The sequence below is a fragment of the Stomoxys calcitrans genome, chromosome 1 (genome assembly GCF_963082655.1).
Source record: "Stomoxys calcitrans chromosome 1, idStoCalc2.1, whole genome shotgun sequence".
Lineage (NCBI taxonomy): Eukaryota > Metazoa > Arthropoda > Insecta > Diptera > Muscidae > Stomoxys > Stomoxys calcitrans.
The window spans coordinates 118396707-118418681 of NC_081552.1; the positions used below are offsets into that span (position 1 = coordinate 118396707).

A 21975-nucleotide genomic window follows, 5' to 3' on the forward strand; every position below is an offset into this window, starting at 1 on the left:
GCCTCTAGAGTGCGCAATTCTTATCCGATTACAATGAAATTTTGCACGACGTGTTTTGTTATGATATTCAACAACTGTGCCAAGTATGGTCCTAATCGGTCCATAACCTGATATAGCTGCCATATAAACCGATCTTGGGTCTTGACTTCTTAAGCCTCTAAAGTGCGCAATTCTTATCAGATTGGAATGAAATTTTGCACGACATGTTTTTTTTATGATATCCAACAAGTGTGCCAAAAATGGTTCAAATCGGCTCATAAACTGATATAGCTGTCATATAAACAGATTTGGGGACTTGACTTCTTGAGCTTCTAGAGGACGCAATTCCTACCTGATTTGGCTGAAATTTTGCATGACTTTTTTATTTTTTATTTTTTCTTTCAACCACTGTGTCAAATAAGGTTTAAATCGGTTCATAACCTGATATAGCTGCCATGTAAACCGATCTGGGATCTTGACTTCTTGAGCCTCTTGAAGTCGCAATTATTATCCGATTTGCCTGAAATTTTGTACGATGGATCCTCTCTTGACCATTAACATACGTGTTGATTATGGTCTAAATCTGTTTATAGCCCCATACAGCTCCCATATAAATCGATCTCTCTATTTTACTTCTTGAGCCCCCAAAGGGCGCAATTCTTACTCGAATTGGCTGACATTTTACACAGGCCTCCAACATATAATTTAATTGTGGTCCAAACCGGACCATATCTTGATATCGCTCTAATAGCAGAGCAAATCATTTCTTATATCACTTTTTGCCTAAGAAGAGATGTCGGGAAAAGAACTCGACAACTGCGCTCCATGGTGGAGGGTATAAAAGATTCGGCCCGGCCGAACTTAGCACGCTTTTACTTGTTTATTTTCAAATCATGTTATGGCATATACAACTTTTTCTAATTCCCTATTTCGATGTCTCATTGCAGGAAGTTGGCAGTATTATCGGCAAAAAGGGCGAAATTGTCAATAGGTTTAGAGAAGAGGTAAGTTTATATGAAGTTGTTTTTTTTTTATTATTAAAAATGTGCCATTGTTTGTGTTTGAATTTCGTTGTTTTTCAGTCTGGCGCAAAAATCAATATATCTGATGGTTCATGTCCGGAACGTATTGTCACGGTGTCTGGTACAACTAGTGCAATTTACTCGGCATTTACCTTAATCACCAAGAAGTTCGAAGAGGTTAGTAGTACAACCTGCGGCATCATGCATACCGCTGTTAAAAAAAAAAAAAAAATCTAACAACGTTTTCTTTGCATTAGTGGTGCTCGCAGTTTAATAATGATGTTAACAAAGGTGGTAAAACACAGATACCAATTCGTTTGATTGTGCCTGCCAGTCAATGTGGATCGTTAATTGGTATGTTCGTGGTCAAATTTGATTGACCAGTTGACCAGTAATAATTGTGTGGTTTTTTGTTGATTGTTTTTTAACGCAGGCAAAAGTGGTTCAAAAATTAAGGAAATACGACAGACAACAGGATGCTCCATTCAGGTGGCTAGTGAAATGTTGCCGAATTCAACTGAACGTGCCGTTACTCTAAGCGGCACAGCTGAACAGATTACCCAGTGCATCTATCAGATTTGTCTTGTTATGTTGGAGGTGGGATTACTTTGCATATGAAGTCGGTGTTTTTCCCCCTCCCAGATTAAGAAAAGAAAATTAAGGAACAAAGAAAATGAAGTGCTTACATTGTGGAGGAGGAATGCCGACTTTAGCTTTTTTTATCGTATTGTTTGCTTGTAAACTGTTATGGTTCAAGTAGTTAAACATTTAGCGAAGTTGCTACCTCACATTGCTTCGCTGTTTGCAGTATTACAAACCTAATAATAACAATATTTGTTTTTAATTTAATTACAGTCGCCTCCAAGAGGTGCTACCATCCCTTATAGGCCAAAACCACAAGTGTCTGGACCCGTCATCTTGGCTAATGGGCAAGCCTTTACCATACAGGGCAATTACGCTGTACCCGCACAAGAGGTAATTTAGCATGTACTTCCTAGAATCCTCCTTAACCTGTTTTCCAGTCTGTCAGTCAGTACAAGAAAGTAATTTTTTTTTACCATAATCCCCCGCCAAACATCCCACAACCACTAGTGCCTTTTGCTCATAAAGTTGGCTTTATTATGTACAACATGCCGTCAACTTTTTCTCTCTTGCAATCACTCTTCTCTACTCTACTCTCCTCTCTCGATTAATGTTTGTGTTGCGTTTAACTACATTATAATTTCTCTACAACCACCTCGTCTCCTTGGTCTGATATTTAATTTTCTATGGATGCTACACTTTTATTCTCCGCTACTTTATTAATGCCACCACCACTCCCGTGTCCATCGTTCCCCTGCAGGGTTTCGCTGCTTACACATGGTGGAAACAATAATTGTCCCCTTCGTGTTTTTTTTTTTTTTTTGTTCTGTTGTTCCCGTCAACTCCTCTTCTCCCAAGCCATATCACAAAAAATTTTCTATCGTCCGCCGCCTTCTGTTTTTTTCTGATCTACTCTATGATGAGTTTTATCAACTATCACAAAGTGTTCTTTAAAGTAGTTATATATGTATGTATGCATTAAAACTTAATCACAGCAATGAAAAACTTTTCAGAAGTTTCATCAAACTCCTGTGGTTTATGACTCTCTTAAGCAATTATTACTAAATACATATATACCAATGAATAGCTGATAATTGAAACCTGAAACTTGTAGGCTAGGCCCTATTTAATTAAATCCATGTTCGGGAAGCTAAAACTCTTTTTGATGTGTCAAAATGTTGGTGCAGAGTGTTTTTAACTTTGTGATTTTTTTTGTGACACTTATGGCTTATGCATCCACTTACGCTTTAGCCAATATAATTTGGTTCTGAATACGAATCAGAAGGCCGTATTTAACAGCTTTTGACAAAAAACGTATATGTAATCAACCATCAGCGTAGTATAGATAAACCTACACCAAACTAATGTTGTTCAAATTAAGTATGGGCCTATTTCAATCAATTGGATCTTGTTCCTAATTTTTAGCATTGTACGAACTGCAACCTGATGTTGTGTAACTTATAATATAAATGAACATTTCAACCCCAACTGAGATTTTGGACTAAATATAATTGTGCTGTTGTTGTTGTTGTTGTTACAGCAGTGTGTTGTACACTGAGGTGACAGCTCTTGGGCCAATCCGGTACGTACAACCGGCTGCCATGAGATTGTGTCAAATGACAGGGTAGCTAATATTACGTTATGCAACGCTGTTATAATCAGTTTCCAGATTTTATTCCAATTCATCGTATCAATCATATGTTTAGGTTTATCTTTTGGCTTTAAGCCTTATGAAAGCAACAAATTTGAAGAAATTTAAAATATTAAATTGGTTAAAGTTCCTCACTTTAACCTTAGGTTGGGTTGGCGGATGATGATGCCAAGACATTAGTCATCGGTCCACATCCATGTTGGACCGATTGAGGTCCATTGTGATTCCTCATCTTCCCTCTTATCCTTCCGATGAATTCTTTTCACAATGCCGGATGAAAAGGCAAACGCCTTGATTCTGCACAGATTAACGCCTCTCTGTTTTTTGTTTTTTTAACCTTAACCACCACTGTGATGTTTTACAATACATGTGGTTGAGTTGAGCTCCACCTACCTCTGCGGGACTTTGGGTTCGACTCCCACCAGATGCTGTGAACTTTCAGTACTTTGTATCACAAATTGTTTAAGTGAGTCTTTGTTTACTTGAGAGATAATTTCATAATTGTGTGACAAATGTAAAAAGTAAAAGTAAAAACCAGAACAAAAAATATCAAGGTTTAGATTTTATCGCCGTTCTGTGCAATAAACATACTAACCGTTTCGTCTTGAGCCACCATTCTTTGCTAGATGGCGCCTCAGTCTGATGGAGTACGTTCTTTTTAGTTCAAACTATTTAAGTACATTGGTCCGCGTTCATTTTGTTTAAATTTAAATTTGCGGCCATAAATCCAGCATATGATTAAAAGGACTATTTGTGATTTACTTGCAAATGCAAATTTACCCATGAACATTCCAGTAAGGAACAGGAGTAGACTTCTCACATATTAACGAGTGCAGTTCGATTCAAGTTTATGTCCAATGATAATCTGATTTCTCGCCAGGATTCGAACCCAGGTGTTCCGCGTCATTGGCGAACACGCCAATCTCTGTGCTATGGTAGGATCCTGCGATTTATTTTGTACGTTGTGCAATAGCAGCGGAATTCTCACGTTATGGTACTTTCAATGTACCAATTTGTTTCTTGCTTTGGAAGAAAGTGCTTGGCATTATATAAAAAAGAAAAATGCTTACGTCATAATGCCAGTGTGCACCCTTTACAAGGTGTAGATAAATATAGACAACTCCATTGTTGTAGCCACAATTGTATGTGGAGGTAGCCATCCGCGTCGAGCTCCATAGGTGCGCCGCAAGAATGTTATGACCATTGCTTATTTAAAGGCGAGTATCACAGGCACTCTGTATTAAAGCAAGAGCCGATGCTGGCGGGCCTCTCATTGTGGCGGCCCACTCGATAGCGCTGATTGTCCGCGATGGCAGTTGGAGCTACTTCTCCGCATACGGAGCATTCCACTATCCACAATCTGTGGACGCTCCCGGTAGCTCACAACTCAGTATTTTTCGATTTCTCCTGATCTACTACCAATTTGTATGTGAGATTGTGCAACTATGTTCTTTATTTTAATCACATACACATGCTCAACATTTTTAATAATAATTTATAATTTAATAATAAATAAATAGAATCATCCATTGCCGTTTACTTTTTTTGCGGGCGAGGAGGAGCTCAACATAATCCTAAATTGTTTTCCATGTCACGCCCCTAAATTGGTTCTCGTCTGGTATTGTGTCGTCACCTAAGTGCCGGTATCTGTTAGCCGCGAAAGCCGGGAAATGATATACGAAATGTTTCTACGTCTCATCATCTTCGCCGCATGCCCTATCACTTACCGCACCGATTTTGCATGCCCACTCTGTCCGCTAGTTTTGATCCAACCGTGTAACATGATCTTCCAGGTGACAATAGTTAGGTTCCATCAAACCAAGACTGTGCCGCTAGCAGCAGTGCCTCGTACTCGACCTCAAGTGCCGTCTCAGGTATCCGATCGGAAACCTCTTCCATTCCATCCAGGTTTCCTATCGTCGCCTCGATTATACCGCCATGATATAATTTTTCCCATCGCCTTTAGCCTCGCACTTTATCTGTATATCTATGGGTCGGATATCTAGAATAGTCTCCAGTGCTCTTGTGGGCGTGATCCTCATCGCTCCGCCTATGCCAAGACAACATGTCCTCTAAACCTGTTGTATGGTCTTTACGTTGCACTTTTTCTCCATCGCAGTTCACCAAACTATTGAGGCGTAAGTAAGTATGGGTCTGATCACGCTCCTGTAGAGCCAGTAGGCTATCGTTGAATTCATGCCCCAGTTCGAGCCTACGGCCCGTCTGTATAGTGTCCAATATCTGTGAGCCTTCTCGGTACGCTGCCGAATGTGACACTTCCAATTCAGTTTCCTGTCCAAGATCACACCTAAGTATTTGACCTTGTCAAATATCGAAATCGTTCTATTGAGGAAACGTGGTGTGTCAAATTGACCCATCTTCGTCTTCCTCGTGCACATACAGATTTCAGTCTTAGCCCAGTCGTGTGCCATCTGGAAGATCCTTTGGGTCCTTCGGCATAGCTGGTTCGGATCCCTACCCCTTAGCAGTATTATAACGTCGTGTGCGCAGCAGACATATTCAAATAGGTCATTTATGGTTGTCACCCATAGGAATGGTGATCAAATGCCCCCTTGTGGCGTGCCTTGTGATACTTTCTCCCTTATGTCATGGGACAATCAATTTTTCCACCTGTTCCTTAGCATATGGTTTATACAGTCTTTAAGGACCCGGTCCACCCGATGTTAGTCTGTGGATTGGATCAGTGTGCCGGTCCACACCGAAGAACTGCGGCGAATAGCAAAATTTTAAAGCACACTTGTTCAGCGACTCGATTTATGTTGATGCTTTTATTTGGGTGGAGGAATTATTTATTTGCTCGAACCGAACATTCAGTTCGAATCACTTCATAGGTAATCGGACATGAATGTTCGTACTCGCTCGTTTCATTCAGTAACGAGGAATGATCAAACAAGCTATCCTGAATTGAATGAACTTGAATGAACATTTTCTTTCCATTCGAGTTTGTTCGGAACAATTGATTGTTCTTCGCACATTCAACCAACTCGCTGCATGTGCACTTAAAATAACAACAAAATCTTGTTAGTTTTTGTGTTTTCTTTGTGTGAAATGGACGACAATACTGAAAGTGTGGCTGAAAATTTTCAAGGTGGAAACTACACAACGTCTGGCCAATACAAAGGTCGGAGTTTTGTATGGAGCATTTTGCAGCCATCTTCGACATGTGGACGGACAATAATGTTAAGCGAAATTTTTTTAATTTTGACATTCAAAAAGACCCCATGATTGATTTGGTGTTAGGCGTGAAATCAATGAATTTCGAGTGGTAACCATTCTAATGAAGCTGTTATGCATTTTCAATGAATTCGGTGTCCCATATATCGAACAAGTAAAATTTTTAGTTAATTAAGTGAAATTAAATTTCTAATTTTAGAATTTAGCCATAAAACCAAATGAAATTACAGTTTTTTTCGTTTACTAAATCTGTGTTAATTTGTTGAAGCGAAGGGCAATTTATGTAGCTTGATTACAATCAGACCTGTTCATTTGCACTTTGAACCAATCACATCAAATAGAACAAACAGAAAAATCATATCCAGCACAAGCTTTAAAGTTGAGCGTCCCGTTCAACAGAAACATTCACAAGCTACTAACCAAAACAAACATGTGAGTTTTTCGATTGGAAACTACAATAGTTCTTTGATCAATTCGTTTTTGAATCACAACACTTTCGTTGCTTTTTGAGCGAGTTGAATAGACTGGTATCACTAGTGCAGATGATTCATTTTTCTTATTTTCCAAAACATATGATCAAGCCTGCACAATCATACCAAAGAGCATAAGATCTAATACAAGAGAGGGTTTCTGCTTTGTCTTCCCCGTACCGTAAAATAACTCGCGTTAAAGACACAACATTTTCCATCTATTCCAATTGGAATCACATTGAGGGTTGCAACATTTTCGGGTTATTCTGTTTTGATTCGGGCATTCGTTCGAACATTTTTTTGTATTTTGCTTTGTTTCTTTGCAACCGAAAGTTGGAATAAAGGAAAAAACGAAATATCGTAAGCAATTCAAACATGTTGTGTCTTTAAAATTTGTCACTCGTCATCCCGTATTGGGCTCTAACGCCAGCTCTTATTCTTTCTTACGCTCTTTGAATCATACTCGCTGCAACTCTCTGGTCCGCACATTTTTAAAAGCCTTATCGATGTCAATGGAAACCTCCAGTGCGTACGTTTTGGTATCGAAGGATTCTTCTAATTTATATATAAACTCGCGCAGGGCAGGCACCAACGACCTCTGCATTTCAGTTGGCGTCGTCATTAACGCTATCGACTTGGGGCCAACACTGAAAAAATAAAAAACTATGTTCAATTGTACATTTAATTAAAAAATTTCTAAAAAATTCTAAAAAAAACGAAAAATTGTCGATTCCATTTTGAGCCTTTCTTCGTTGTCGGCGACACCGTTCGTAAAGACAATTATAAAAAAAATGTAATTTATATACATACACATTTAAAATGAATCGTAGCTAAAAGCAATCCCAGCATTTCGGGTGCAATACCACAAAATCTAGGTCCACATTTGTTGTCTTCCATCCTCAGCTCCCAAGTCACCAAAATCTATATATAAATAAAAAAATATTAGAATAAGATGATGTTGTTGTAGCCACATTTTCATGTGGAGGTGGCGATCCTCGTCAAGCTACTGTAGGTGAGCAAGCTCGTTTCGGTCCAAAAGACCGATCGCCGCGGGAACAGTGTTATTTAAAGGCGCCAATAACTCGCTTTGTCATATCGAGCATCATAGGCAATCAGTATTTGCACAAGAGCTGGTACCGCCCGGCCTCTCACTGAACCTCTCCGCTCGATACCGCTGATTGGCCGCGACTGCCGTTGCAACTACTCCGTATGAAGCATAACATTAACCGCAATCCCAGCTAAGCTTCTTGGGATAGCAATGAGCACCATTCAGATGGGACCTCCAAGATCCAGCCTGTATGGTGCTCACAGCTATCCGGTGCCGGGCAAATAAGATGATATTAATAATATGTATTTATAAACACCAGATACGAAAGTGCTCTCGATCACGTACATATGCGGTAATTCGGCCCCTGTTCGCAGGAAAGCATCCAGGAGGCACGTTTTGCCGCTATGGTAGTCTTATTGTACTCCTTGAGCCGTGTGTAACACACATCCCAATAAACTTCCGCTTTTTTACGACGTGCTCTGTTATTAAGTCTGCGGACCTCTTTCCCAATATTGCGAATCTCTTCGATCATCCAAGACTTTTCTTTGGCTGATTTCCTTTCCCGAAGAGAACAACTATCTTCGAAAGACCCCACCAGTGCAGTCGTAACCCTGTTGACATTGTCGTCAATGTCTGCTATGCTTGGACAATCCAAATTATCTTGCCCAAGTCTTCTTCTGAGTAGTCTTCCGAGTTTTGTCCAGTTTGTGTTCAACTTATGTCGGAAGCTTATCGGATTCGGCGCTGGCCGTGGGATTCTAAACCAAATGTAGCGATGGTCAGAAAATGAGTGTACCATGGAGACTCTCCAATCCTGAACCTCATCGATTAGATTTTCCGAGCAAATTGTCACATCTAAAACCTCCTCCCTAATGTTATTTATAGAGGTAGCGACAGGTCCTTTGCCAATAAACATGAATCCATTTTTGTATGGTAATGCTTACGTTCTTGTTCGACATGTCGTTTGATAAATTCTTCGTTTAAAATGAGATACACAAACCGAAATCAGTTTTTTTCGTTTGCAGGCCGAACGAACGCCTGCGTTCGACGTCGACAAACAAACTATTAATATTTGGAGTATATCGGGGTTTAAGTCGTTTACATGATTTTTCGCGGGATCGCTGGAAGGCTATCTTTCAAAAAAAAAAAAAAAAAATGTCGGTTACATCATCATCATATATCATTTAAGTACAGCTCGCATTGAGGCCTAGAGACAGAACAACTCAAATTGGTTGAAATCGGTTCAGATTTGGATATAAATATGGGAAATTTGTGTCTAATACGAGGAATCTGAGAAAACCTCTAGATGATCTTCTCAAGGAGGACACTAGTTTCAATTGGTCAACTGAGTGTCAATCAGCATTGGATAAATTCAGAGAAATTTTGCCTTCGGATTTATTCTTCGCTCATTATAATCCAAGTCTACCGATTCACGTAGCAGCTTACGCTTCAAGTCGTGGAATCGGTGCCGTCATGTACCACATTTCCCCTGACAAAAACATGAAGGCCATATACCATATTTCAAGTTCACTGCCCCAGCTGAGAAAAACTACAGTCTGCACACGGACCATAAGCCATTGCTTACCAAATTTGGGCCAAAGAAAGGCATTCCTGCCAACATAGCCAATGTAGCATACAACGGTCTACTTGTACCAGAAATAGTAGGTTTGTTAAACCACTGTGTCTTTTGTGGCTGATTAAGGCAAAAGCACGCATATTTTTCCGGTCTACTTGCTCGGCGGTGGGTTGGGATCTTGCCATTTCACTATCTTACTTCGCTACAGTAAAATTCGAACAAGTAAAAGCGTGATCGGGCGGGCCGAATCTTGGGTATCCACCACCACGGATTTCGCTAAAAATATACCCTTAATTACTGAGTTTGTATTTGAATTATTTTGGTCTCAAAAAGTCATATCGGGATATCGGTACTTAGGGACGCCTGTATCACTCATAAGATAGGTTTTTGGGTCAAAATTCAGCCAAATCTGGTGAGAATGTAGGCTTCTAAGGGCTGAAGGAGTCAAATCCGGGGATCGGTTTATATGGGGCTTAGATATAGGAAGTCATAACTCAAGTTTTTGTTTCAAATTTCAGCCAAATCGGATCAAAATTAAGGCTTCTCAGGGCGTAAGAAGTCAAATCGGGGGTTCGGTTTATATGGGAGCTATATCTGTTTATAGACCGACTCGAATCAAGCTTGGAATGGATGTTGGAAGTCATAACACAAGTCTTTGTTCCAAATTTCAGCCAAATCGGATGTAAATTGAGGCCTTTAAGGGCTCAAGAATTTTCCCTAGTAGCAATAGATCCATGGTAGACCCTACTATGCCACATCCCCTCTGCACCTTCGGTTAGAAGAAATCAAACGACAACGGTATATTTAGCACATAGCGGCTTGAGCCCTTAAATGACCTTTATTTAATAAATATTTACCAAAAAGTTTCATTTTGAAAATACAAAGTTTTAATTCTGCTGTTGTTGTTGTTGTAGCAGTGTGTCATACACTGAGGCGGCAGCCCTTGCCGATGTGGGAATCCATCGGGTCGATCCGGTACGTACAACCGACTGCCTTGTGATTGAATTTTTAATTCAATCCCATGATTGGGATCAAGAATTTCGCATTTTCCCTAATTCAATCCTACAATTAAGATTAAACCAAAAACTTCATAAAAATGTGCTTCTACAATTCGTAGCTAGAAATTAACAATGCAAATTCAATTATAATCGAAAACTAAAGCTATTTATTTCAATAAGTTAAGAAGAAAATATATGGGGGTGTAAAAAAATCTTTTTACAAAAGTATAAACTAATCAGTTTATTTTTATTTCAAATGAAATTGAAGTCATATACGATACATTTTTATGTTGAAAGACCGAATTACTTTATGTCGCGCTGTGCTGTAGCGGACATAGCAGCATACCGACATTATGAAATTGGTAAAGATACTGTCAAGGTGTAACTGTATCGCAATTTTGAGTCCTTAGGCTCAAACCGTAAATAAAGTACCATTTCGTACGTTTTAGTACCTACATGTAAAAATTTCAAAACAATCTTCTAGCCATCCGTTACATACTGCCAAGATGTAACTATATGTAGCTCAATCTGAAAATTAAGTACCACATTGTACGTTTCAGTACTAAAATGAACGAATATCAAAAAAAAATATTCGAGTCGCTCGGTACATAGTGCCTAGATGTAACTGCATTCCAAATTTCAGAGCTGTAGCTTAATCCGTAAAGAAGGTGCCATATTGTACGTTTTAGTACCAACATGCTTGAATATCAACACAATCTTTTAGTCGTCCTGTACATACTGCCAAGATGTGCCTGTATCACAAATTTCAGATCTGTAGCTCAATCTATAAATAAAGTCCTAAATAGTACCAATTACAGCACTAAGTACATTTTATTCCACTCCTGGTACGATTTCAACATTTCATATTTGGTACAATTTATCGTATATTTGTTAAGATATCGATAATTTTTAAATTTTTTTTTTATTTTTTTTTTCCGTTCACTGTAAAAGTAAATAAGCTATTCCGTACTTTTGGCACCAAAATGTATGGGTTATTAAAAATTACTTAGTCAGCCAACGTATATTTCCTAGTAGAATCTACATGTCAATTTTCAGAGCTCTAGTTCAATTCGTAAAGAAAGTATGAAATGGTACCAAATACGGTACTAAACGTACGTTTATTCCGTTACCATTACTATTTTTCATATTTTGTCTATATACCCCCTTTATTTCGCAACAACAATCATGTAAGCCAAATTTTGAAGTTCTAGCTCTACCCCTTCGCCCTATGCAAAGTTCACCTATTTCGTACCTTTTTGGTACTTTTTTGTTTGTAAATGTCCAAAAACTCTTTCGGTTTCCCAATTTAGGTTCCCATAATGTACCCAAAATTCAAAGCTCTAGCTCAAATAACAAACAAGGTACCAAAAAGTACCAATTGCGGTACTAAACGTAAAATTTTTCCCACTTTCGGTACTATTTTGGGAAATTTTTGTCACCAAATCTTATTTTTTCGAGACGCTCTTTAATTTTAGCTCAAACTGGGTAAAAAGTCACCATTTCATACTACTAGTACCTAAACGTACAAATATCATAAAACCCCGTCTTATCGCATGCCTACGACCCAAGACCCTGCCAAATTTCATGACTCTAGCTTTAGCCGCTTGGGCTGGGCGTTAATCAGTCAGTCAATCAAGTGTCTCTTTTATGTATAGAGATAAAATTTCATCAAAATCGGATAACGGAATCGAGGGTCAGGCGTAATGCGTTTTTGTCTAAAAATAATTATTGAAATTTGTCTATAGAAAAAATTTTAGGAAAATGTTGTTTGGGACAGATAAGCATAATAAAAAAGACATTTGAAATATTTATGTAAAATTTAATTTTTGGTTTTAAAAAATAATCTCGAGGTTAGGTTGTCTTAAGAAACTTTTTCACTGAAAGTTAGTCCTTAAAAAATCATTAAAATGTAGTCTTTAGAAAAAATCGAATAAATTGATTTTTACAAAAATTTTGTCTTTAGAAGAAATTTTAAAGAAATTTTGTCTTAAAAAAAATAGTTTCGAGGGGGGTCCGGCCCGTGCTGAAGTTTTGTCATAAGAGAATATTACGCCGAAATTTTGTCTCTAGAAAAGTATCATTAAAATTTTTTTTAAAACAAATTCACTAACATTTTTTTATACTTTGAATTTCATTACAATTTTGCCCTTACCTCCACACCTCCACAGCAGTGTCTTTCAAACTTTAAAACTTATGGGCGTTTGTTGTTGTGCGGTAGATGCCAACTGTATATGCTTGACTATTTCGTATGCATTCGCTCAGAAGCAATCTAATTTCTTTTTGCTACTTCATATTAAAGACATTCCAGATACCTATTCGAATTTTAATTGTTTGATTATTAATTCGAATCAATGAGTGACAAATCTTTAATAAATGAATTTATTTAAATGACTCTAATTATTTATTGAACAAAGTTCTCTCAGCAAGGTAACGGTTCTTGGTAACATTCTAAGAGGGCGAGTGCCAAAGGTAATGATAAGAAAAGATAATAGAGCTAAAATCACTTACCCGAGCTACCAGGATCCTTTTCAATGTGATTGGTATACGAAGCTGACTGCCCTTTTTTTAAAGGCTTTATGCAGAAACCTTTGTGTATGTACGGATGTACATACACTTAAAATCACTAGTCTGCATGTATGTAAAAGTCTTTTGCTATGACATCGACAGTTTTGATTTATGTCATGTGGCGGCCACGGACATTGTTATAAAGGGTGATTTTTTTGAGGTTAGGATTTTCATGCATTAGTATTTGACAGATCACGTGGGATTTCAGACATAGTGTCAAAGAGAAAGATGCTCAGTATGCTTTGACATTTCATCATGAATAGACTTACTAACGAGCAACGCTTGCAAATCATTGAATTTTATTACCAAAATCAGTGTTCGGTTCGAAATGTGTTCATTCACCGTAACGTTGCGTCCAACAGCATCTTTGAAAAAATACGGTCCAATGATTCCACCAGTGTACAAACCACACCAAACAGTGCATTTTTCGGGATGCATGGGCAGTTTTTGAACGGCTTCTGGTTGCTCTTCACTCCAAATGCGGCAATTTTGCTTATTTACGTAGCCATTCAACCAGAAATGAGCCTCATCGCTGAACGGTGAATGAACACATTTCGAACCGAACACTGATTTTGGTAATAAAATTCAATGATTTGCAAGCGTTGCTCGTTAGTAAGTCTATTCATGATGAAATGTCAAAGCATACTGAGCATCTTTCTCTTTGACACCATGTCTGAAATCCCACGTGATCTGTCAAATACTAATGCATGAAAATCCTAACCTCAAAAAAATCACCCTTTACTTGATACAATATCCGATGTTCCAGGCAGTGTGGAATATAACCTACCTGAGCCGCTTTTTGATAAAAATTACTGTACCACTATTCCTGATAGAACCGATTGGAACTACGATATCCCTGGTAACAGAAGTTACATAGACTTCTATACGGATGGTTCCAAACAAAACGACCGGGTGTACTCTAAAGTTCTAGAACTGGTCATATCAATGGGGTTACCCGACCGGAGATCCTTGCAATCAAGGAAGTGGTGGAATGGCTAAGATATAATGTCATTATGACGATTGGCATAAATATCTTTTCACACCGCCAGGCAGCCATTAAATCCCTGGAGAACGTATTTCTGAACACAAAAACCGCCCTCGACTGTCGCAGATCTCTCAACGAGATGGTTGAACAGTTCAAAATTCACTGTTCTGTTCTGGGTGCTGAGCCACAGACTATCCCAGGGAATTCTAAAGCAGACGAGCTTGCGAGACTAGAAACTACCTTACACACTCCAGGGACACTGGAATCTGTGGGAATGCCTCTAGCGACATGTAAGCTAAGTTTTCAGGACCAGACCCGAAGGAAAAAGAAATGATAGATAGTCACAAGGAAGGGGTTGTAATAATTCCAAAACTATGTGGTCTAATTTAGACTTGAAGAGGTCTACTGCTTTGCTGTCATTGGCTAGAACAGACATCTCAGTCATTGTGTCCGTCATGACAGGTCACTGTCTGATCGGAAAACATGCTGACAGACTGAAGGTTGCCAGCAACGACTTTTGCAGAAGCTGTAGGGACATTGAGGAAGAAGAGACTATAGAACAACTTGTGTGTGTGTCCCGCACTAGCAGTTAGAAGGAGTTCCACTCTAGGTTCTCATTTCTTTGAGAACCTGTCTGATTAAGCGGATGTGATTCGCAAGTTACTGGGCTTTTTAAAGGATGGATGGATGGTTCAACGGTACGAACTCGAAGGCATCTTCCGTCTTCTGTTTCTGTGGTATCACAATCGACGAAAACGTCAAAGCGAGTCTGATGGCAGACTCCCACTTAGACCTAACCTAACTTTACATCTCACTTTCATTTTTCTTTACAAATAGCTTTTAACTTTTAATTCGATTTTAAATAATATTAAACTTCCGTATGTTTATCTCGAAATGTAGGAATTAGGTAGAATATGCAAATCACACAATGGGCTCTTTTTCGCAAAATAAATCGAACCTATATGAATATTATTTTACCATCAGGGAATTGAAATTTATTGGCCGCCTCACAGCCTTCAAATTTTTAGGGTTATGATGAGCCAAAGACTCGGACGGAAAGAAAAATCTCGTTGTAGATGGAAAAACCAAGATTTTTAAGGAATTTATTCCCCTGTTTCCTTCTTAACCACACTTTACTGGGTGGTTTGCTGATTACAAAACTTTACGATGGCAGAAATAAACGGACTGATCACAGCGAAGCCAAACGATAATGAAGAGAGCATAATCTGGTGGCCTCAGACCCCAAAGCTGAACGAATTCTCTCTTTTAAAAAATTTCTGCAACCACTCGCGTGAATGAAAAAGAAATGATAGAAAGTCACAAGGAGGGGGTTGTGAGCATTCCAAAACTATGTGGTCTAATCTAGACTTGAAGAGGTCTACTGCTTTGCTGTCGTTGGCTAGAACAGACATCTCAGTCATTGTGTCCGTCATGACAGGTCACTGTCTGATCGGAAAACATGCTGACAGACTGAAGGTTGCCAGCAACGACTTTTGCAGAAGCTGTAGGGACATCGAGGAAGAAGACACTACAGAACACCTTCTGTGTGTGTCCCGCACTAGCAGTTAGAAGGAGTTCCACTTTAGGTTCTCATTTCTTTGAGAACCTGTCTGATTTAGCGGATGTGATCCGCAAGTTACTGGGCTTTTTAAAGCGATTTGGATGGTTCAACCGTAGGAACTAGAAGGCATCTTCCTTCTTCTGTTCCTGTGGTATCACAATTGACGAAAACGTCTAAGTGAGTCTGATGGCAGACTCCCACTTAGACCTAACCTAACTTTACATCTCACTTTCATTTTTCTTTACAAATAGCTTTTAACTTTTAATTAGATTTTAAATAATATTAAACTTCCGTATGTTTATCTCGAAATGTAGGAATTAGGTAGAATATGCAAATCACACAATGGGCCCTTTTTCGCAAAATAAATCGAACCTATATGAATATTATTTTACCATCAGGGAATTGAAATTTATTGGCCGCCTCACAGCCTTCAAATTTTAAGGGTTATGATGAGCCAAAGACTCGGAAAAATCTCGTTGTAAACTAAGATTGATTCCCCTGTTTCCTTCTTAACCACACTTTACTGGGTGGTTTGCTGATTACAAAACTTTTCGACGGCAGAAATAAACGGATTGATCACAGCGAAGCCAATCGATAATGAAGAGAGCATAATCTGGTGGCCTCAGACTCCAAAGCTGAAGAAGCAAAATACGCAACCAACGTCACTATTAGGAAGGAAAAACAGAACTCGCTCCGTGGTAATTAAGGTTATTACAGTCAAAAAGGGAACGAATTCTCTCTTTTAAAAAAATTACTGCAACCACTCGCGTGAATGACTATTTCAACTTGTAAATTTGAATTCTAAATGTAAAATCACTCGCGACTTTGATAAATTACCGATAAATTTTGAAACAACTATAGCGAATAACAACGCTAATAGAAAAACTTATTAAAAAAAGACAAACAAGTTAATGAACGACTATTGCTAACAGTTCGGCAACAATTGGTTTCGGATAACGGAATGCAATTCTGTTCCAGCAATTTCAAAGAATGCTGCAAAGGAAGAGTATACTCGCAAAGTCCGCTTTCATCCGAGCTCAAATGACCAAGTTGAAAGCTTCGTTAACAGCTTGTAAAAATCATTCAAAACATTGAAGGGGAAGGGACGACCATACAAATATTTCACACATTTCTGGAGGTATACAGATCTACACTCAACCCCAACTCACCGAATGAATCAACGCCAGCTGAAGCTTTTATTGGTCGCAAAATAAGAACGATATTGGACGCTCTCAAAACGCCAAAATCATCTCCGGTAAAAAGGAATAAGCGAATGGAAGATCAGTACAACTCCAAACATCTACAAAGTCAAAGGCATTCAAACACGGTGTTTTAGTCTACGCAAGATAATTCAAGGGAAACAAAACATTTTGGGTTCCAGGAAGAATACTTCGTAAAATCGGACAAATCACTTACGATAGGCTAGTTTGGATTGGAAATCGTAAGAAAATCGTCAAAGCTCATGTATATCAACTGAGACTCAGACTATCAGATGTAGCAGATTCAACACAAGTTGAAGACAGCATATTACCACTAGATATGTTACTCCAGGACTTCCACACTCCAACAGCTCTAGTGGAAAACACAAATCGACCCCAAAATTACCCAGGGAAGACAACCAGTAGGAGCACTCTCAAGAAGACCGGTTTTAACTTAAAAAGATGGAGATGTAACAGCAACCCTGGCATTGTGCAGACATTCAGCGGAAAAGTAAGGCAACATATAATAAACAATGGTCTAATATCCTGCAATGGAATCTCAATAAGATTTGAAGACCAAAAAAAAAAAGCACAAACAGTCAAACCAAACGAAAGGCACGTCGCCCGTGGTGTAGGTATCACTGTCTATACAAAAAAAAACAGCATTGGCAGCATCAACCGTTGGGTGATCGCCGTGCGAAGAGCAAAAGATTTTTGCAAAAATGTTTGTGTTTGTTGCTATTGGCATTGTTGGATAAGTTGGATTTGAATAAGGGAAGTAAGATTTGAATAAGGGAAGTAAGATGTTTTCTATTGCGCTTGTGAAGCAAGTTGTCTTAAAGAGCCCTGTTCAAATTCAGATGTATGCCTTACAACCTATTCTAGTTGGGGTGGTATGAAAAGCACCATGATCCATTTGAAATCGTCCACTGATGATTTTTCTTGGTCGAAAGAAATAACATTTAACCGGAAAAAGTGTATAAATTTTTGTGGCACAGAGCATGTGTGTCTGCTTCTCAATACAAAGGTCCCGAGTTCGAGTCTCGAACCAGTTAAATGATTTTTAATGATTTCATTCGTTTATGGCGACTCAAAAGAAATAATAAAATAAATTTTTGTAGTTGACAATGCCACAGTCAGCTAATTCAATTTTAGTTTAACACTAACTAACAGTTATTAAATTAAGCTTAATTCCGAGAATGTTATTGTGAACTCATATGTTGAACTAAATTTCCAAATTTCTTCGAGTAATTCATTCAATAATAAGTTTCAGAGGAGATATCGTTGACGACAATATGCCTTTACCTATGCTTGGTAAAGTGCTTACTTATTCAAAAGGAATAAGTTAAAGTAAAAATACTAACGCCACTTGAGTTTTTAAATATTTCACCTATCCTCATGAAAAGGTAGTTTTACTTGTAGAAAGCTAATTTTGTAAACCTTTATGAAATTTTAATTAAGCGTGAATGATTATCATGAACTAAAGTGCAATATGTAATCAACTCATATTTACGATAAGCATTTTTCTGAGTGTGCAATGCAATCTCAGTAATCATTATATTTTATCTAGCTTCGTAAATAAATGAATTGATGGTTATAGTTTAATATCATCGGGTTTTCCTCATAAACACTAAAATATAACAAGTTTTCTATGTCACTTTCCGGCTTTCGTGGCAAGCAGACACCGGCACTTGGTTGAGGACACAAAAATAAACTTGAAAAAACTTAAGGCGTGGTATGAAAAACAGTTGAGGATTTGAAAGTTGCAAGGAATTCCTGCCTTAGATATTCTTGTTCGAGGTAACTTTAAGTATTTAGGGCGTACAACAAGCAGATTACTAGTTTAGGTGTATGTTTCTTCTTTGGTACCTCCAAGGCCCGTCTCTAACTGTGGTATCGCTTTGGATTGAAAATTCTCTAAGTGAGACTTAATGCAGGTTGCCACAATGATACCCATCCAATCGTTTGTCACGGCAAACCGCCATACAGTACATAAGGGGATGAATTAGTTAAAATCCCAAGGAGTATGGTTCATGGTAGTCATTGACTCGTTGACATTTGTGAATATGAAGCTCAGTAATGAAATATTCTTGGAACTATATGCTCTTGCAAAACTTTGCGTTCATACGCGGTACTCTGTTTGAACCTTCTTGGAAGAGTTGATAAGAGCTTTGTACTGGTATTTCACTCACTCAGGCTAAGGCCGTAAGCACAAGCATATATTTATATCGGATTTTCTTTCCAATACACCTTGGTGTATCGCAACAATTGCAATTGCTTGTAACATTGTCAAATTATTTAAGAAACATGATATAATGAAGACAACTTTGTGATATGTTGATGAACTCTTATTTAGTTACTGTCGTGGATATACCACGATATCCTTGTTTAGTCTTATTTTTGTAGCAACACTTTATTTTTCTAGTTATCCTATCTCTCATTTTTATCCAGTCTCAACCCTTTCTCAACATAACAAACCTCCGTTATACGTGTATTGTTATCGTTGATGTAATGATTCTTTTTTAGTTCATTTATTTTAATTTCTTTCTGCACTTTTTCTCATAGGTTAAGTTTGCAAGAGTATAAGAAATCTTTGTATATTATGATATTAACGGGTAATATAACGGAAATAAATGATGGCATATCAATGTTAATTCTCTGTATGAAGGACATTCTGAGTGTAATGAGTTCCTTAATCTGCCGTGAGAGCATAAGACTTGATTCAATGTATGAATAAAAACACAATCTTAAGGCTTCACTACTACTACCACCACCACCACAACTCAACTACTACTACTACTATCTAAAATAAAGTGGGCCACATTTTAAACCCTAGGATGCGAGGGCTCGCGTGCAGTTGCTAAACGTAGGTGTAACAATAAATTTTACGTATGATTTATTGAAATGTTGAACTTATATTTTTTAAAGAAACCAAACAAACAAATCAACTTAATTCTCTACCATTAAGTAAATTCAAAACAACAAAAATAATAATAATTTCTGTGCCACCACCACCATCCATCCGCCCGCCACCACTTACAAACTCGAGTTCAGTATTCTTATTAATAATCACATGTACTATTGTGTGGAAACATATTTTAATCCCCCACCTTTAACGTACGTACTTACTACGTTCCACCCCTCTCTTGAGCAAAGCGAAGACAAGACATTCCCCTTAAAAACACCTTTATAGAATTTAAAGTATGGTAAATTTCGTTTGTCAGATTTTGTTTTTTTTTTTAATTCGTTCTTACTTCTACTATCTACTCGTCCATACAACATTTTGAAACAGTCTGAATTGAATGAATCACTAGTAAATGTCGTTAAGCAATAGCCTAAAATTTCACATTGTCCAGTGGTTGCTGTTGATTGCAATGTGCTATTGATTTGTTCTGCAGAAATTATTGGCATAATGGTGATAAAAACTTCATCTCCACAAAACTCATTGAATTGTAATATTTCCGGCACTCGAACACTTGGCAGATGTTTCAGTCCTAGCAGCCACTGTGCCAATTACTAATGTATTTGTTTTCGGAACATATACTTGTGTATTTGGATTGAGCTTTTTTTTTTCTGTGAACTCAGATTAGTGATTCCCACATAGCATACAAAAATATCATGCCCTTTACTATTCCAACAAAGACAAAGCAACATTATAATAGATCTAATGTTAATTTTATGTACATTAAACTAAAATCAATATGTCTCAGTTTAAATCCCTCTGCCCGAGCCCTCACATCTCTATCTTATGCTGTACACAATTATTTATATCTCGCTCTATCTACTACAATATACATAAACTCTCTCTCTCTCTACTCTCTTGGATCCCCGCCAATATGAAATTACAAAATAATTAAATCGAAAATCCAAAACTCATATCGTATGCTCTTTCTTTTAATCCATCAACTTATCTCTCATTACTATTTGAAATGCCGATTTCGAAATTATAGCCCTTGAGAGACATTTGGTCTGTTTTTGTTTAACGGTAATAAACAAATGCCACCATGCAAAATTTGTATTGACATATGGTATTTGTAATTATCGTTTACCCTTTCTACCTCCTTCTATGAGCCTTTTTACTTAATAGTGTTGTCGTCTTGACCTTTGCCACCAACCACTAGTCAACACTGTAATTTTTTGTTTTCGTTGCCAGACCCTTTAGTCTCGATTACGTTGATCCGTTCTTATTTCCCTTAGCTTCATTCATTTACATACTCTTCACGCAATCGAACCCTTGCCTCTCATCCTTTTTTCGTTTATTATAGGATGTATGTATCTGTTCTTAAGAAAATTGAATCAAGTGCTATTAATGGTGCTCGAATAAATAAATTTAGATTTTTGAATAAATAAACCTAAACCATGTATTATCATGCAGATTTTTATGATGCCTTGCTAAATTTTAAAGAAAAGAATATTGCATTGTTTATAAATAAATAATATATATATATATATATATATATATATATATATATATATATATATATATATATATATATATATATATATATATATATTTGGGTTGCTGTATTAGCAAACATTTCGGTCAGCTAAATCAGCAAACAAAAACCGCTGTTTTAACTACAAAAATCTGCTGAAAAAATGTTATGAAGTTTTTTTTTTATTTGCCTTTTACTTGTTTCGATTACATAGGCATTTTTTAGATTTTTTTTTTTGAAATTTTGTTGGAAGAGATTTTTTAATTTGTGAAAAATTACTGTAAAGAAGCTACCTGATTCATCCATTGGTATACATTTCGAAATGTGGCTGAGCTCACTTGTATTTTTTGTTATTGTTCTACTAATGTGCTCATGGCTGGCATGGCCTATTGTATCTAAATTTAAATAAAAAAGGTTATTGACAGTATAAATTCAGTGGTGATTATAAACATCCACTGAGACACACATTTACATATGTGTTCTATTTTTTCTCATTATCAGCAGTAAGCCTGGTACTATGAAATTGCAGTACTACTGCTGTAATAGCAGAACTACTGCTACCATAGCAGCAAAATTAACTACTAATATTCAGAAGATAGTGTTTGCCATTTTTAGCAAACTTTTTTCTATGGGTGTAGTTTTTTATCACATCATGTAACTCGCATATGAAATTTGGCCAAAACATGGTTCTTTTATACTGCCCTACTC

The 21975-nt window shown here is 37.5% G+C and overlaps 1 protein-coding gene across 10 annotated transcripts in view; it reads left to right on the forward strand.

Annotated features, from left to right (window-relative positions):
• LOC106089764 (poly(rC)-binding protein 3) overlaps positions 1–21975 on the forward strand; it is a 517304-nt gene that overhangs the window by 422486 nt on the left and 72843 nt on the right. For 7 of the 10 annotated variants that reach the window (XM_059370962.1, XM_059370957.1, XM_059370963.1 and 4 more), the window contains 5 exons: positions 927–983; positions 1062–1178; positions 1259–1355; positions 1435–1598; positions 1857–1976. In XM_059370962.1, the coding sequence (XP_059226945.1) occupies positions 927–983; positions 1062–1178; positions 1259–1355; positions 1435–1598; positions 1857–1976 (555 nt within the window). The remainder of the gene's footprint in view (positions 1–926; positions 984–1061; positions 1179–1258; positions 1356–1434; positions 1599–1856; positions 1977–21975) is intronic. The other 3 variants (XM_059370961.1, XM_059370964.1, XM_059370967.1) reach the window with 1 other exon arrangement.